At 30.3% G+C, this 18405-nt stretch overlaps 5 protein-coding genes and 1 pseudogene across 6 annotated transcripts, besides 2 other annotated features; 1 reads left to right on the plus strand and 5 right to left on the minus strand.

Moving 5' to 3' along the window:
• Window positions 1–526: 526 nt before the first annotated feature.
• Window positions 527–1402: a mobile genetic element.
• A 1396-nt stretch (window positions 1403–2798) lies between these two features.
• Window positions 2799–3704, minus strand: TVAGG3_0756340 (DDE endonuclease family; the record flags this gene model as incomplete). The annotated part of the gene is made up of 1 exon (XM_001300341.1): window positions 2799–3704. One exon carries the CDS (start codon window positions 3702–3704, stop codon window positions 2799–2801), a length of 906 nt encoding a protein of 301 aa, XP_001300342.1.
• Window positions 3705–5023: 1319 nt separating this feature from the next.
• Window positions 5024–9372, minus strand: TVAGG3_0756350 (WD40 repeat-like family; the record flags this gene model as incomplete). The annotated part of the gene is made up of 1 exon (XM_001300340.2): window positions 5094–9227. The coding sequence occupies one exon, from the start codon at window positions 9225–9227 to the stop codon at window positions 5094–5096; it is 4134 nt and encodes a 1377-aa protein (XP_001300341.2).
• A 3556-nt stretch (window positions 9373–12928) lies between these two features.
• Window positions 12929–18405: part of a mobile genetic element that runs on past the window's edge.
• On the minus strand, window positions 13880–14335 carry TVAGG3_0756370 (annotated as a pseudogene). Its single transcript has one exon. A coding segment is annotated over exon 1 (456 nt).
• Window positions 15966–16349, minus strand: TVAGG3_0756380 (uncharacterized protein; the record flags this gene model as incomplete). Its single annotated transcript, XM_051245443.1, has 1 exon — window positions 15966–16349. A coding segment is annotated over one exon (384 nt), but the record flags the coding sequence as incomplete, so codon positions are not given.
• On the plus strand, window positions 16446–16704 carry TVAGG3_0756390 (uncharacterized protein; the record flags this gene model as incomplete). The annotated part of the gene is made up of 1 exon (XM_051245444.1): window positions 16446–16704. A coding segment is annotated over one exon (259 nt), but the record flags the coding sequence as incomplete, so codon positions are not given.
• Window positions 17726–18286, minus strand: TVAGG3_0756400 (organellar and viral DNA polymerase type B; the record flags this gene model as incomplete). The annotated part of the gene is made up of 1 exon (XM_051245445.1): window positions 17726–18286. The coding sequence occupies one exon, from the start codon at window positions 18284–18286 to the stop codon at window positions 17726–17728; it is 561 nt and encodes a 186-aa protein (XP_051092032.1).

An 18405-nucleotide genomic window follows, 5' to 3' on the forward strand; every position in this document is an offset into this window, starting at 1 on the left:
GTCAATATTAAATCGTTTAAAAATGGGCATTGGCCAGAATAATACCCACTAAAATACAATTTTTTTAATGTTATCAATTTGTTATGGTATATCTTTATGATAATGAATAAAATGCTTATCTTTCATAAGTAAATACATAATTTATGCTGAAACACAAAAAATAACACGAAAAATTTTTGCCAACATTTCAAAACTAAGGATAATGTTTTGAATATATAAGCAATAATACTTTGTCTGGAGAATTAAATTTGTGCTATCCAATTGTCAATTCTTTGAATTTTTTATAAAATGCACGATATTCCGACATTAGCCTCTTTAAATATAAACTACATGCATCACAATATTAGTATGTAATGGCATTAAAGCGAATTTCCTAATTTCTTCTCAATTTAATTCCTAGAAAAACTTAGGAACTAATGATTGGAAATGGGTCAAAAAATTCCTAATATAAAATTCATACTTATAATAAAATCAAAACTCGAAAATATCTATTTTTCAAAACACGCATCCAGAAGCAAAAAAATAGGAGATTGGGACAAAGTTGCAATTCGGCACTTTTTGTAAAAAAAATGGGGTCATACTCATAATGAATAGAGACTTATAGCCAAGTCTTGATATCATGCAGGGAGAATATACATTGATAAGCAATTATATTTTATAGTAGTAGTATTCAGAAATTCTTACAATTTACAATACAATTTTCAAAAATGGATAAAGACTTATAGCCAAGTCTTGATATCATGCAGGGATAATATACATAGATAAGCAATTATATTTTATAGTAGTAGTATTCAGAAATTCTTACAATTTACAATACAATTTTCAAAAATGGATAAAGACTTATAGCCAAGTCTTGATATCATGCAGGGATAATATACATAGATAAGCAATTATATTTTATAGTAGTAGTATTCAGAAATTCTTACAATTTACAATACAATTTTCAAAAATGGATAAAGACTTATAGCCAAGTCTTGATATCATGCAGGGATAATATACATAGATAAGCAATTATATTTTATAGTAGTAGTATTCAGAAGATCCCGTTCTTCTTCTGTATGGGACACCGCCCTTGACTTCCTGTTTAATACCAAAAGCAATAAGCTCCTCTAAGTCCACCGAAATCATAAAAATGAAGTGATTTTGAAAAGAGTTAACAAAATTCAAATCACATCAAAAACAAAAACACATAAAAAATATTTTATTATACTCATTCGAAATTAAAAATAATAAAATTTATATATATTAATTTCATTAAATCAAGGTTAAAAATCTCACCGGAAAAATAACCTCAGTGTGATAAATTTATCACCGGAAAAATTTACAATAAGGTTAATACCGAAAATATCGAAAAATCAACATTTAAGGTTAATTTAAGAGTATGCACTTTTGTCACCTACTCAAAAAAATAGGAAAAAATCATGTTCTTATAAAACTCGCTGATTTTGCAATTTTTATGTGATTTGAAGTGATAGAATATATTATCATCTTATTAAAACATATACTTCATTGTTACATTCACAAAATATTAATCAGAACACTAGGAAAAGTGGATTTTCGAAAAAAAGACGATAACGATTATTTGCAAATCGCCTCTCAATTTTGAGAGACTTTCAATTTTTACAGTGGACCCTTAACTATTTTGGTTTGTTTAACAATAAGATAACGTCATTTATTAATAAGCATGACTTATGCATGTTTGAACAATAGACTATTGAAGATTTTGTCTTCCTTTATCCATCCAAAAATCAAAGAGTAATCAGGTAATTCAGAAAATATAATACAAAATTTGACATATTTGAAAATTTGAAATAAAAAAATTGCGAAGTTACGATAAAGACACAAAAACAATGTAATTATCATACAATATAATGAAAGAGTAACGACATTATGTAGTTCTTTTTAACTTGCGTTAATAAAAACTAGTCCAAATTCAAGGTGATAAACAATATAGAATTTTGGGATGATAAAAAATTCAATTAAAAATGACGATACACAATAAATGGTCAAAATATCACCCCACATTGTTTGCGACTTTATAGGAGGATACAAATTTATACACATCATTAAATATTATAATTGACTAAGGATGTCAATTTGGAAGAAAAGTGAGAAAATTCCTAAAATGCTAAAAATGAATTTTCCAAACGTATTTTTTATCTCATTTTTTTGATTTTGAAAAAAATTTGGAGAGAAGAACTCTTCGTTTTTGAATTTTATCACGATGGTTTTAAAGTATATTAGACATATGTATTGGTATTACTATTTTTGTATATTTTGAGAGAAAATCCCTAAAAAGTGAGAAAATCTAAGACGGTTTGAGAAAATATATAAACTATTGAAAATTTGAATTAAACTTCTAATTTGGAAAAAAAGAAATTTGGAAAGAAGAAAATTCAAAAATCGAGATTTAGACTCAGCATCAAATGGAGAACAAAATGTTTCTTCATATGAAGGAAAAAAATTTTCTTGTGAAGAAATAGAGTTTTTAAAATTTTATTGTATGTAATGAAATAAACAAATATTAAAATTATTTTTTGATAACAAGAAAATTCCCAATAGAAAATATTTGAGAGAAAGAAAAAAAGAAAATTGAAAAATATTACTCTCCTTTATATTTCATAAGATTTTAAATTTATTCTCATAAAATTGACAATTTTAAAGTCTTTTCAGGGGGGTTATACCGTGATATTAGCCTTGTACTGAAAAAGTGACGGGCAATGCCGTAAAATAATATTTTATTAAAAAATTTTTGGTGGAGAATTGGAAAATTTTTGTTGGAAAATTGGAAAATTTTCCTAATCATTTGGACTATAACCTGGCATATTAGGGAGTTTTGTCAACAACTCAGTGCTGGGATCAAGATAGTTTGTAATCCAAAAGTAGAAACGTTCCTTGGTGTCTTGTTCTGGCTTCCTGCAAAATCTGTGATTTGCAGGATTCTTCTTAATATTGTCAGAAATTGCGCAAATCATGTCCATCGTCGTCAATTCTTCACCATTGATGTTAAAACGATTTCGATTACGGTAATTTCTTTTCTCTTGCAATTCTTTTTCTGCAGGAGTCAATTCACGAACATACTTATTATGTTTGAGAGCTTCTACAGAACAAGGGCAAAGACCGCAGGCGGCGGCAGCATTTTGAACCGTTCTTAATGATACTGATTCTTGCCATGCGCTAATAAATGAGTAGATAATGGCGTAGCGCATCATTGCAGCATTGCTGTTGAACTCTTGCTTCGGTGCCTTAATGTAATCTCTCAGATAATCCGTGAATTTGGACTTTAATCTTTTGGCAATGCCAACATCAAATACTTGTAAAATGTGTGTTGTATGTGCGGGAAGAACAATTAATTTGATGTTGGCACTTGCCAAAAGGAACAATGCCAGAGGATTCTCGCGGCTGGAGTGTCCATCACACACAATGAGAGCAGGCTTGTCACGTATATCTTCTGGCATTCTCTGGCGTTCAAAGTTAAGCCACTCGATGAAGAAAATGCAATACAATAAGAATACACTTCTGTTCACCCAGCCTTTTGGCGTAGAAGTAAACCAACAATGTCTTTCGCGCTGGAATACTTTCAGTTCTCTAGGTAGTTCTGCAATACATGGGAGAACAAAGAGAGGTGGGACAGATTTGCCTGTCATTGAGCATCCGCATAAAGCTGTAATGTGCGGAAAGTTTGGAATTCCTTTGGCGATCATATGCTCTATCTCCTCAGGTAATGCAACTTCCTTTTATACGTTTAGATAAAAATAAGTGATTTTGGTTAAAATAGAAATTATTATTTGCTTACAGCTATCAAATAGATTTTTGCTATTTTGATTAAAATTTGTTAATCAAATTAATAAATTTTTTCTAAATATCTTTAATATCTGGATCACTCACATATACAATGAATTAAACGATAAAAATAATACAAACTCAACTAAGTTTCCTGTCTTTCAACTAAAAAAAATTATGCAAATTAAATTAAATTGTTTATTCAAATATAAAACAAAGATGAAGTAATTACAGTTATCATAAACTTTATGAATAACTCTGTAATTGGTTCAGATTTTCGTAAAAATATTTTTATTAATATCGATAAGAATACGTTTACCTACTATCACAACATATCGATAAACAAGAGTAAAGTGATTTTTATCATCGAAACTTTTGAAAAGCTGTAAGCTGGAAGGAAAAATCTTGTTTTTTCTGAGTTAGTTGTAGAACTATTGATGCACGAGTTATCATTGTGATGTAGAAGGATGTCAATGTACTGACTGAAGGATATGAAGTGAATTGAATTTCATTGAATTTCAATTTGATCAAAATTTGTTGAAATGATATGAATGTGTCAACATCTGTATCACTCTCTTTCACTCCTTCCCTATTCTTTCGAGAACGAAGCTAGCTCAGCTTTCGCTGAGCGAATTGACACTTTTGATGCCCTAAACGTACATGCTCTCAAATTTATCGAAAAAATTATACCACCTAAACTAGTATATTCTTATTTTAAATATGATATTATCCTTAGAATCCACACTAGAATATATTTAAATCAACTTTTAAAAAAGTTCGAATCCTGCGCGTCTCACTTTTTAAATTTTCGAAAAGGAAAATTATATTCTCCTAAAATGAAAACAATTTCCCGAATTGACATCCTTAAATTGACAAAAGTAAAACAAAAATTGATATTTGAAATTTTTTAAATTAATAATCTAGAGGATTAAATATTAAATATTCATATCCAACAGTGTTCCAAAATTCTATTAATGTGGTGCTCTTACAGCCAACTACTTTCAATAATATAGAAATAAAGAATTCATTGCATAAAATATGATAAAGAACAATTTTTCATGGCTTGCCAATATAAAATCAATTTGATGCAATGCGGATATATGTTAAAGGAGCAAATCTATCATTCAAATTGTTAGAATAATATTATATATATATTTAACATAGATTGATCAAGAACGAGTTAGCAGAGCCATGTAGTCGCTTTCATATTCTTTGTGTAAATAAATACATATTACTAAAATTAAAAAAAAAAACAAACAATTTAGTAAGAATATAAATAATAATAATAAAAAAACATGGTATATAAAAAATTACAAAGGTTTGTTATGATGATAAATCATCTGATTTCGAACATTCTGCTGTTTGATTGGCCTTGGAGACAGAATTTTTCTTTGGAAAGAGTTTCTCTGTCCAACAATCAAAGGAGGTCTTCGAACTGGAGGAGAAACAAGTGGAGAATCGTAATAATCAAATGTTTTCTTTCCAAATCTTATTTTAGGAAGAATCATGTCTTTTGGAACTAAATCATGAGTAGACTTCGCTTGCGATATTCCAAATCCACCTAAATCCATAATGACATAGTTAATTCGCGGAGAATTTGAATGTTTTGGTTCTGGTGGAGATTGAACTTGAATTTGTTGTCTTTTTGATCCATACAAATGTTGACTTGGAAGAATTGTTTTTGGTTGAAGATTTCCAAGAGGAGAATTTGTTCTTTTGGTTTTATGATAATCTTTCTCTTTGTTTTGTTCTTCTTCTTCATTTTTGGAAATTTTCGTTTCATTTTGGTTTAATTCATCAGATTTTGTGGGAATTTGTTGATTTTCTTGGATGTTTTGGTTTAATTCTTCATTATTTTCTACTTTTTCAGTAGAATTTTCTGAATTTTCTTGGATATCTGATGAAATTTTAGAAATTTCACTGATTTTTTCTTCATTTTGAGGAATTTCATCATTTACATTATTTGTTTCTATGCTTTGATTAACATTTTCTTCTTTTTGTTCCACAAAAGTCTGAATTTCATTTTGATTTTCTTTAATTTCAGGAATTTTTTCTTCAGAAACCAAAAGAGAAGGAGAATTTTCTTTTTGAGAATGTTGTGATTCCGAATCCATTGAATTTCTTCTGTTTCTTATCTCTGTTGGTTTAATTTTGTTTTTATTCGGAAAATTTGGCTGTTTTATCATTGGTTTTGATCCCAACAAAGAAATTTTGTCTTTACTTTTATTTGGTGAAATTTTACTTTCATTTGGTTTAGTTTTCTCTTCTTGAAGTTTTTGATTTTTGTTTTCATTTGGATTTTTCTGACTTTTCTCTTCTGTTTTTTGAGATTTTTTACTTGAAATTTTTGTTTCATTTTTGACTTCATTTGATTTACTTTTCTTTTTATCTTTTAATTGATTTTGTTGATTTTGTTTCTGTTCTTTTTGTTCATTTTCTTTTTCGATTTTTTCATCAACTTTTTCTTCAGAGCTTTGGTCAATTTTTTCTAAATTTTTTTGATGAGAATTTTCATTAGAATTTTCTTCAATTTTAGAAGAAATTTCTTCAGAGTTTTCTTCAATTTTCTCTTTTTCATTTTCAGAATTTTCATTAACTTTTTCTTCTTCAAAAACTTCTTCTTCAATCTTGTTATTTTCTTCATTTTCTTTGTTAATTTCATTGTCAGAATTTATCTTTTTATTGTCACTTTTATTTAACTTCACTTCACTTTCTTCAATTTTATTTTCATGAGTTTTTTGAACTTTACTTTTTGATTTCTTTTTAGTGTCCAATTTTGATTTATTCTTCTGGTTCTTTTCTTTAAACAAAGGAGAATCAATTACCATAACTTTCGGTTCTTTCGGCGGTTTTGGCGGTTTCGGTTGTGACGGTGATTTAACCGGCGTTTGAACTATTGTATTTTTAGCCTTTTTAGCATTTTCTTTTGTTTTCTTGAAGACTTTTTCTTCGTCAATTTCTTTTTCAATTTTCTTTTCTTCTTCAACTTTTATCATCTTTGGTAATTCGTAATTAATATTCTTCTTTTCTTTCTTTTGCTTAACAATTGCTTCCTCTTCTTCGTCATCAAACAAATTAATGTTTTCATCAATTTCTTCTTCTTCATTTTTGTCACTTTTTTCTTCAACGATCACTTCACTTTTTTCTTCCAAAACAATTTTTGGTTGTTCGTAAACATCTTCTTCGTATTCTTCTATGTAATCATCTTCTTCCTCTTCATGTTTCTCGATTATTTGAGGTTTTGGAGGTTCAATTTTTTGAACAACTTTCTTTTCGTTGTTATCAATATTTATCATATCTTGAAGAAGTTTATTTTTATCGTCTTCTGTCAGTTTTTGATCTTCTTTTTCTTCTTCAGTTTTTGTGGGATCCGGAGTTATTTCGACTTTATCGAAAGCAGTGACGCTCAAGCATTTAATGATTAGTTTCGAGTTTCTTCTCTTTCTTCTAACAAAATCAAATTCTTTCTCTTCTTCTTCGACTTTTTTCTCTGAAAGATGAAGTGATGGCGAAGAAGAAATTTCATTTTTCTTTGTGAACTGATAAGTGTTCAATTCGAACTGATCAATTCTTCTATCGAAGTTATCCCAAATGAAATCTTCCTCATCAACTTCTTTGTCGAAAATTATCGAGCCATCTAAAATCATGACACTTTTTTCCAGACCAAATAAAATTGATCTTGTTCCATTCAAGAAACAACTCGAATATATCTGAAGAGGGAACTTTAATTCAGCTAATATTTCTAAGTTCTTTGTCCAAACAATGACAGAACCGTTAACCGCTGCTGTCAAAAAGAATTCAGAACCTTTTGTCAAAACGGTTATTTTTCCATCATGAATTGGACGGTTTTCTTCAAAAGCAGTTACAATTTTATCATCTTGTATTGTGAAAATTTCAATTCTTCCATCATCATGGCCATTTATCAGATAATCCCAGAAAATTTCTCTCATTTCACAATGACCTTGCTTGATTTGATATTTTAAGGTTAAATTTGAGAGATTGTAAACCATTATTGATCTCAAATAACAGACAAACAGAGACATTGTTTTCTCGTGAACTAAAATTTTGAGTGGTGGTTCTTGAACGGTTGTCACTTTTTGTAATTCATTCAATTCATCATTATCTTCCAAAATCAAAATTTTTCCAAATGTTGTGCCAACAATCAAAATTTCCTTTTCTCTCAATTTTGTATGGCAAAAAGTGGTTGCATTCAATTTCAAACTTTTGATAGAATTGAAGGGGATATCGTTCATCTGAAATATTTCAAAAGTTCCATCATTTTGTATCAATTTGAGGAGATCTCTATCTTTGTTTTTCATGTCACTTCTTTGTACATAGAAATCCAGTGGAAAAGAGGTGTTCTGTGAGAGGCAGACCCCAACTTTATTTGATGATTTCGGACTTAGAAACGCGAAAGTTGAATTTGAGAGCAAAAACAACAATCTCGCGGATTTTTCTGTGGATGGACAACGAGTCATCTTGAGAACTGTTGTTGTAAGTGATGTCCATTGCTTCCAGAATGTTGATACCTTGTAGAAATACGTTTTTGTGCCAATTGAAACAAAAATTGGAATTTCAGATTGGAGAAAATAGAATCTTTGTGGTTTTTCTTCAAGTTGAATACCGGCAAATATATCCTGAGTGTTTAAATCAATGATATCTACCTTGTAATTCGAGTCTATAATTAAGGCAAACTCATCATTTGCAAAAAACATCGTAAAGACTTTTTTGACGTTGAACGGATAATGATTTATAACTGTACCTAACTTAGACCATGATATAAGACCTTGTTCTAAGTCACATGTAATGAAATTCGAATTAAATGGATTGATTTTGAACATCGTGAAGTTTTCTGTCTTGTAAGTAACGGGACAATCAATAAGTTTTCCATCTAAGTTGTAAATAAATAGTTCTTGTCGAGTATTAAATAGAATTTGTTCAGTCAATGGATCAAATGAAGGAGGATAAAGGTCTTTATTCATGCTATCGTCAAAAAATGATGCTCGCGGTGTGAATTGAATGTCTATTTTTTGATTCATACGTCGATTATATGCTATTGGACATTTAAAATACCAAGTTCTGACGCCTATGCCAAAAGAAATGATTGTTTCGGACTTGGGAGAGTAAACTAAATGATTTATCCCTAAATGATCTATTTCAGGCCCTTCATAAACAGGGTCTTTTATATTATTGACAAAATGAACAATGAATCTGTTCTTTTCTTTTGGAACATATATTAACGCATCATATTTTTCGATGTATAGTGCTATTTGTGTTTTGATTGGTAATGAAATGACGCAATTATCGCCTTCATATATTGAAATTGACTTATTTGAAGTTAACAAATACTTATTCTGACCTATACTCGCTACGTAATTGACTCTGAAAGCCGCGGTTGGTATTGTTAGCTCTTTGCGGATTCCAAAATCAATATTCTTTGTCATTATTTGAAAATTTTTTTTATCTTGTTAGTAACAAAAGTGCCATATTTTCTGACAAACAATTTTAGTTGGATCTGACTTTATCAACTTGTTTATCTTTTAATGCTGATAAATAATTCTTCTCTTCGGAAATTGTATGAAATGCTATTTTTTGTTTTTTTCATCCTTCGTGAGCATAATCATTGAATCTTCAATAGGATATAATTCTAGATAGTCTGCATAATGGCCATATGGAGCATTAAACATGAAACTATTCCAAGGTAATTTCATATTCCTGAATGAAGTTGTCGTTCAAGAATGCATCATATTGGCAAAGAGTCATTGTATACTTTTAAAATACTTGCAAGTCCCTTATGGCTATTTGCTTGCATATTCTTATGAAAATTTTTTTAATGCTTGTTAAATGTTTTCGGAATAGTATATATTAACCAAGCATACAAAACTTAGTTTTATTATATGTGTTAAATGCAAAATAATTAGATTAATTTTCAATTTCAATTCCAATTCTTTTTTCTTAAGAAATTCTCTAATGATATACCAATAGTATCCAATATACTAGATCTCGTTTCCATCTTATTAAAAATATATGATTTTAAGCTATTTATAATTGAATACGATCGGAAAATTTGCATCGTTTTTCATTTTTCAAAGGATGAATTTTCCGATTTTCAATTTTCATTTATAATTTGTTAATGCGGTTAATTATTATTTAATTCTTTTATGATACCTATACATGAAGGAAAATTAAAGCTTAGATGGACAGATCAAAAGATTTAAGTTTTATTTTTCTTTTAAGAAGAAATTACAATGATGGTTTTGATACACATATAATACAAAACCATTCATTAGTACACAGAGGATTTTGATTCTGAATATAAAAACTTAAGGCTCCACGTTCATAAATTGAGAGGGTTGTAATCCTCCTTTTTTTTAATGGCCCATAACTCCACGAATACCCAAAGTCAAGGGGTCAGAGTATGGCCAAATGAAACTGTAGCTTCAACAGCATAAAAATGGGTTTTTCGTCGAAAACCTTGGTAATTTACCTCCAAGATCTAATAAATTTCGAAAAATCGAAAGTTGATCTTATTTGTTTTATTAACCAATAAGCTCTTACGCTGCGCCATTGTTTTTCGTTATTTGCAATATTTATTTCATTCTCGATAAATAACTTCTACAAATCATATATGCACATTAAGATATATTTTACTACATATAAAGAGCAAAATTCTGAAACTATACAGAATTCTTTTGAATATTTTGTGCATATTTTGAATCATCTATAATAATATGAGTTTGTTTCATTTTATTCTATACCAATCAATTCAAAAGATTAGACGAATTAATTGCTTTAATGCAATTTATTATAGCTTATAGTTTTTGACATAATTTTAACAAATATCATATGTTATTTCAATAATATCTTCTGCTCGATCATATTTTCCGAATGCATATGCATAATATTGCTGAAGTCCTACGTTTAAGGTCAAGGTTGAGAGTTATTGATATTATTCTCTTTTGAAACTAAACTTTTTGAAACAATAATCAAAAATTATTTACTTTTATTTGATTTTATAGCAATCATCATTAGATAATAATTATTAACCGGCCCTTGGGGGTCGGGCGCGATCAAATACTTGAAAATTAATTTTGGAGTCCATAAGTGCACAGTATAATGGTTAGAATTCCCTATAACAAATCTTGTTTTGAAGTTCATTTGCCGAACACAAAACTTTTTTTCGAAACCGAAATTATTTCAAAAAAATATATTTTATTTTTTGCTTTTTAAGATAGTCATTATACACAAAATATTAGTAAACTATTTTTATTTGAATTACTAAAACTTTCAATTTTTTATTCTCTGATAGAGACTCTCAAATGATACATTATCCAATATATATGATTTACTGCTGCTCTGAGTTATATTACAATGAATACTACATCATCCGCCAAGATTCGGCATAAAATTTCGAATTCATTGTATGTTAGAATCATTCTAATCTAAAATTTATGAAACCCCAAAGCCATATTTGCATAATGAATTATTAAATATTTAATACTGTAGGTAAATTTATCAAATTCGATATTTCAAATTTTACAATTTGTATAAAAGGATATATTTTTACACTATGCTGGGTAAAAGCATGGTAAAGTTTTAATAGTTCATAAGGCAGTATTTGTAGTAGTGAAAATTGAAATTCGCTAAAATTATTGAGTTAGCTTTGGTAATTTCGATTTTTTTCAAAACGCTCTCAAATCTTTACAATTTGTGAGAATAATTTTATTCCCATATCAAAATTCAAATTTGTTTTTTTTTTAATAATTGCATTTATCTATTAATATACTATCTATTTTTCAATTTTTTATTTTCTATTTTTTCTCAATTTTTTTCAAAATCAAATATATAGGTTTTTTCTTCAATTATTTATAATTGTATTAAAACATTTTACCCTTATATCAACCAAATGATTTAACACGTTAGCCCTTTATTTCAGCTTGAATTCTTCAATTTTTCTAAATATCAATTTTGATTCTCTACGATAGATTTGTAATAATTCAAAACAATATCTCCCCTATGAAAAGCACCTCAATGTGCATTGATATATCAAAGTATATTAATTTTTATTTACAATTCGATATTCCATAATATAATATCAAATTATTTTTCTTTGAGAATTATATGACTCTATTCATTGGATTTTGCAGTATAATTCCACATGAAGACAAGTCTTGAAAACTTATTTGAATGCTACTTTTTAAGCAAACAGAAAGTGTTCCTCTCAAAAAGTGGAAACACTTTCCGGTCCCTCGATTTTTTGATTATTGCTAACATAATAAGCAATTCATTGTCAGTAAAACACTATATTTTTAGATTCAAATCAGATACACACTTTTTTCTACATCTTCATATTCTGTTTAAATAATATTTAGCTATGATAACATAAGCTATTATGTATACATATATTTTTAAGTTTCTAACATATTTCTATTTCTGTTGTCTCTTATATTCTTTAGAAACATAATATTAATCACCATTTATTATTTTTATCATTGAAACATCAATAATGTCAAACAAATATCGTCATGATTTTTTAATATCTCCTGAAAAACTGTAGCAAAAATATTATTTACAAATGATTCATGAAAAAAAAATTAAATTTTTAATTCACAGAATGTTTTATATAATAGATATTGCATCATATATATTGTTGAATTTATATTATTTATGGTGATTTATTATTTGTCACTTTTCTAATTCATAAATGTCTTTAGTACTGAAATATATTGATGCTCCACCTCAAAATCCAATTGATTTCAAAATTCCATTGAGTGATCCTATGGACTGGCCATTAATTCCATCCATTCAAGATCTAAAAAAAGCATTGTCAAATAATGAAAATGACGATTCTGTTCCTAACTACTCAACATCTGAAGTTTCGCATGAAAAAATTATAGCAATTGAAGCATATTTAACATCCATTAATTTTGCCAATGAAGATTCAGCGTTTTTTACAGCATTATACCACACATCTCAAAATTTCATATTTATGAACTATAATAGAGCAAAACATGAATTATCATGTCAATGCGGCGCTCATTATACAGTTTACTATGACAAAACGCTCAAATGTTACAAAATACGAGTTGATAAATCTCATTCGCATTGTATGGAATCAACAACCATCCCACAATAGTATTAGATTAGTTAGTATACAAGTCTTGGGTATGGTGGCACTGCGTTCCACCTTACCCAATACTTGTGAATTTGACACTTTACAAAACCGTTAACGTATATTTTACAACACAAACGACAACACTAACTTAACCTTAAATATTTACAAAGCCGCCAACCACTTCCTACGAACTCACTAATGTAAAAAATAAACGTTCTCACTATCGTTCTCACTAACGACTTCACTAATGTTCTCATAAATTTTCCTCAATATCTTCATCATCAGTGTTAACCCTATTGTAGTCATACTTGAAGCCATAAACTTTCTCTAACTTCTTAACGTACAATTTACATAACTTACCTTCGTCATCGTATGGTTTAATGATATAACTATTTCTATCTTTATAAACAGTCAATGAAAAGTCAACTGGTCTCGGATGTATTTGAAAGAACATGTTATGCTCAGGAAGGAAGAATAAATGTTTAAATGTATGTTTGTTATATGTTTTGATTTGTATGAGTTGCTTTTGTTCTGTCATTACATCCAAATAAAATAAAAAAATTTTAAAAAATAAATAAAAAATAATGATATCACCACCCTCACACGTATGAAAACATAGCACAAAAATAAATTTAGGTGAAGTGGTGAGATCACCCTTTTTTCACCTCATTTCTACCCTGTTGAATTCATTGCTTTATAACTCTCTTCCTTTCTCCAACTCTTCTAACTTCTTCTTAAGTTCAGCAATTTGTCCTCATGAAGTTTAATCTTTCTCAAAATTCCTTCTTTATCTAATGGTTGCTTTATCTTTCTAAACTGAACTCTACCATCCTTCATAGTATGAATGTAAAAACCTTCTGGAATAGTTCCTGATTTAATGTATTCTACCAAAAACTTTTGTTTCATTGCTTCAGTGACTTTAGTCGTCATTTCAATCAAATAAAAATTTTAATATTAAATAAAAATAACGTTATTTTTTCAGTAAGGAAACGCAGGAGTTTTACGATTTATTTGTGGTGTAGGTTCTGGTTTAAATGTTGGAGTCGGTTTGGAGTTGACTTTTGAACAGGAGTTTGTAATTCCATAGGTTCAGGAGTCATTGAAGGTGTTGTTGTGTGAAGGCGTTGGTTTTGGCGATGGTGTCGGAGTTTGTTTAACTTCAGCTACTTCAGTATTATTTACAACATTTGCTTTATTTCTTTTCAACATCATTACTGCTCCTGCTGTAGCTAGCAAACCTAGTGGGAGACCATATTTTATATAAGGACTTGACCAAATGCTATTTTTGACAGGAGCTGGTGGAACACCTAACCTTGGTGAGACTGCTCTTTGCCATTGTGCAGCTCGTAAGAAATATTCAATAGGTGCTCCATAATCGTTTGGTAAAGTTTGTTTCATAGATGGTGAAGGTTCACGAGAGCTTGATGAAGAACTCATTTATAAGCTTTAAAAATAAACGTTCATCCTTTATTCCTCACTGTCGTCCGTAGCTAAGTTATAGTCATCTAATCTTATTATGGGATCCATTAGCACGCACCTGAATGGCAAAGCAACAATCCCTCATAAATCCAATAAGTGGCTTTGGTACGTTTTCAGTTGCTAGTTCAATAGGTCCTTTAACAGACAATTTGTATGTTATTGGAGCAGTAGATGTTTGACCTTGCTGGAAGCAAAAGTCCACTTCTGTTGGAAAACCACATAAGAAATGTGTGTTGTCATAGCTATCCCATTTATGTTCCACACTACCATCATCCACCAATGACCTCATAACATCTTCATTAAATCCAATCATATCATTGTTTGTATTGCAAGCGTTCGCAACCATTTCATAAAATACAGGTCCATATGATTTTTCAGGTTCTGCAGGCATATTTCCATAAGCTCCCATGGAAAGCTGAAGATATTTAAACTTAGGGTTCTCAAAATTAACATAATAGTTGTCTTTCTTTCTAAATAGTGCCCAAATACTTTTAACATTAATAGGCGTATAAGCTGCTGTAAATGTTGCACTTGAACTATCTGTATTCTTTGAGAATGAACCGTCCATAGGAATCCAATCCATAACTTTAACAGGAAAACATAAAGCCTCGTTTGTATAATGTTCTACAAGTTCTGTATAAATGTTAGGGTCTAAAGAGAATGACTTTGGATGAATGAAACATTCATTAAAATCCATCTTTGTTCGAAATAGTTGCTGGGTTACAGTTGTAATAGTAACTGTTCCACTAGCTTCTTACTGCCTTCGTTATCATAGTGAATGGTTCATTCCATGGAACAAATTTATTTGTCGGTGGATTTGAATCTGAAGCAAATGCAACTTTAAGAGTTGGATTGAAAGCAATGATATCATTTACAGATATAGATGTGCATTGTAAGGCGTCGCTACTGAACTTTACTTTAAGCTGAATGTTTCCTGCAAAAGCTGGAATAAATCGAATAGCTTCTAATGGAAGGAATCTTCTAACAGGAATTCTTAAACGAAGCTTAAAATCAAATGATTTTCCTGCTGTAATTGGACCACTAACAATTTGTCCTGTTCTGCATGTTCCCGAATGACTCCATACATCTTCATGTCGAGTCTTTGAGAAAACATCTACTTTCTTTATTTGTTCGGTAGTTTGTGAGTTTGAAGTTATATATGCTTCTTCTCTTGCGTTGTCTTGAGAATATACGATACGACCATTTGCAAGGATTTGATATCCAGCAACTGCATAGAAAGCGTCATCGAAACCAATCCAAAATCCTGGTGGGTTTGTTTTATTGGAACCTGAACCAATTTCTTTATCTACAATAAATTGACCTTCCATTTTATACGTAATGAATGTATTGTAAAGGTCCAACATATTTTCACCAGGAGGTGAGAGATTGAATGTTACCCATGTGTTATCTTTAGCAGTTCCAGTTGTGATGGAATCTTTGCGTCAGAATATTTTCTATTAGTGTCACCAATTTGAACTGCATTGTCTATGATATCGAAATATGAGCGAATCTGATGAATATGCTCTGCTGGAGTAAATTCGTTTAGCTGTTCGTTCTGCATGTATTTACTTCAGATAAAAATATCTATTTACTTCATTATTCTCACTCTTCTTCTTGGCATTCGTGGTGGAAGTTGTTTCTTGACATTTTCAATGAACTGTACATTCTCTTTTGTCTCAACTTCTTTCACTGGCGGGTCAGGGTTCTTTGACTCGGTTTGTTTTTCAATGAAATTCACGAACTTTGCAATAAGCTCTTGGTTCGTTATTGAAAGTACATCTGGCTTCTTTTCTTCTGGTTCTTTTGGTGGCTCAGTTTGAACAGAAGGTTTTATATGGGCTTCGTGGACTTCACCCTTGCCATGCACCTTAATGTTGTCGCTTTCTGCATTCGCTAATGGAACCTTTCTTTTTCTTACATATATTTTACCATCTTTACTCTGACTTACGTAATAGAAAGGATGTTGTATTCCTCTGGCGTCATTTAATATAATAGACTCTCGTTCTGATTTTGACAAGCTCATTTTACATCGGTTAAAGTTTTAATTTTGTTTTTTATCTGCAGTCAAATGACTCAGACAAGTCCTACGGACAAGACCCAAGGGGTCATAGATGTTGAAGCATTGAAGAAAGAAATTCGCGAGCAAATTTTATCCGAACTGAAGGAACAAAAACAAGAACAAAAGCCAGAGAGACCAAAGAGAAAACTTAGTGAAAAACAACTAGCTGCATTAGCTGCTGGAAGACAGAAGAACCCACGTTTGCTGGCGAAGAAAGCTAGAGAAGAAGCTGAAGCAAAAGCTAAAGAAGCTGAAGAAGAAAGAGTAAATGGTTTATTTTTATCCGAACTAAATGTATAGACAAATACCTTTATCTGTTGCGTTCAGTAGTGAAAACCCTGACGTCAAAATAAAGGGGAACAGAGTAACGTTTAAGTTTCCAACAGACTGGATTGTGAACATAAATGAAGAGAAGTACATTGGCATAACATCTATGTATATAACACGTGCATTTAGAAAGTTGACTTTATACTTCAAGTCGAGATAGAAAATGACGAACAGTCTTTAAGCGCCCAAAACATTCACATATACAAATACTTTAAAGACGATACAACATTGTTGCAATGTATGATTTCATTTAATGAATGTTCGAGAAAAAGTTAACATTGAAGTACAAACTTTACAGCCTTTACGTGAGTTTCTTGCACAACTGAAAGAAGAAGGTAGTCAGCCACAACTTATAGACTTTCATTATGAATTTAATGAAAATGAAGATGGAACTCATGACTGTCAGTTTGTTGTATTCTCACCATTCAATGAAGTAGCTAAAGAGAAAGAAAATCCATTACGTATAAGATTTCAAATCTCTGAACCAAGTGATGATTTCAAGAATGTTTTCAATTATGATGCAATGCTTCCGAGGAAAAATGAATTTTCAAAGATTGTAACACCTGGCATTTGGGATAGAAAGCAAGCTATATTATATTCAAACTTAAGTAAGGGAGTTGAAAATGAGTTCATTGGTCATACAAGAACTACACCACTTCCTAACCCTAAATACTATAAATTAACTGGCTTCAATCGTGAGTTTTGGATAGACATGTTCTCCACTCATGACCATAACTGCCCAGTGTTCTTACCTCCAGACCATAAGGACTGTCTCTACATTGAAGCACAACTCTTAAACTCTACCATCGCAGTATTGTAAATGACCACATGGGCTTCGCCCTTGCCGCTAGCGGCTTATTTTTATCATGAATGACCTCATTGCTGACAAAAATAAATGACCTCATTCATGACCTCATTGCTGACCTCATTCATGACCTCATTGCTGACAAAAATAAATGACCTCAGAACTTCAACTTACGAATAAAGCTTGTTTTAGTCGTTATTGAGAAGTTAAACTTTTCAGCAAAGCAAGGACTAGAAGACTTACATAAGTCAAATCCAATCTCTTGACCGTCATAAAGTGCTTTATAAAGTTTCATGACACTGAACTCAGAGTCTTTGTCAAATTTTCCTTGCGGAACCATTAAACCTTTATCTTCATTGTAATAGCATTGTATAGCTTCAGGAAACATTTCATTAGCGGTTAAAGCAATAACATCTTGCTTCACGCCTTTCATTCTGCAGTGAAATGCAACTTCATTTAAATCGTTAGTGAGTAAGTCTATGTAAGTCTTCTTTCCACAAAATATTGACTTGTATGCTAAACTTTGTTTTCCAGGTGTTATTTCTGCGAAGTCACTATGAAACTGACCAAGGTTTTTACCAATAAGTTCTCTACCGTATCTCTTCTTAAATTCATGAGCTAAACGTGGTATGTCTTCATTGTAAATGTGCATCGAATCTGTATCCTGATAAAATGCTTTTAATCCTAAGTCTTCAATCGTGCAAAACACTTCATTCATAATACGTTTTGACATAGACAGAATGTTAACACCAAGTGGACAGAAGTTAAAGTGTCTGCAAATGCTTTTCGTTAGCTTGAAAATAGTTTTATCTGAACCATCCAAACCTTCGAACTTCA

This window comes from Trichomonas vaginalis, chromosome III (assembly GCF_026262505.1).
Source record: "Trichomonas vaginalis G3 chromosome III, whole genome shotgun sequence".
Classification (NCBI taxonomy): Eukaryota; Parabasalia; order Trichomonadida; family Trichomonadidae; genus Trichomonas; species Trichomonas vaginalis.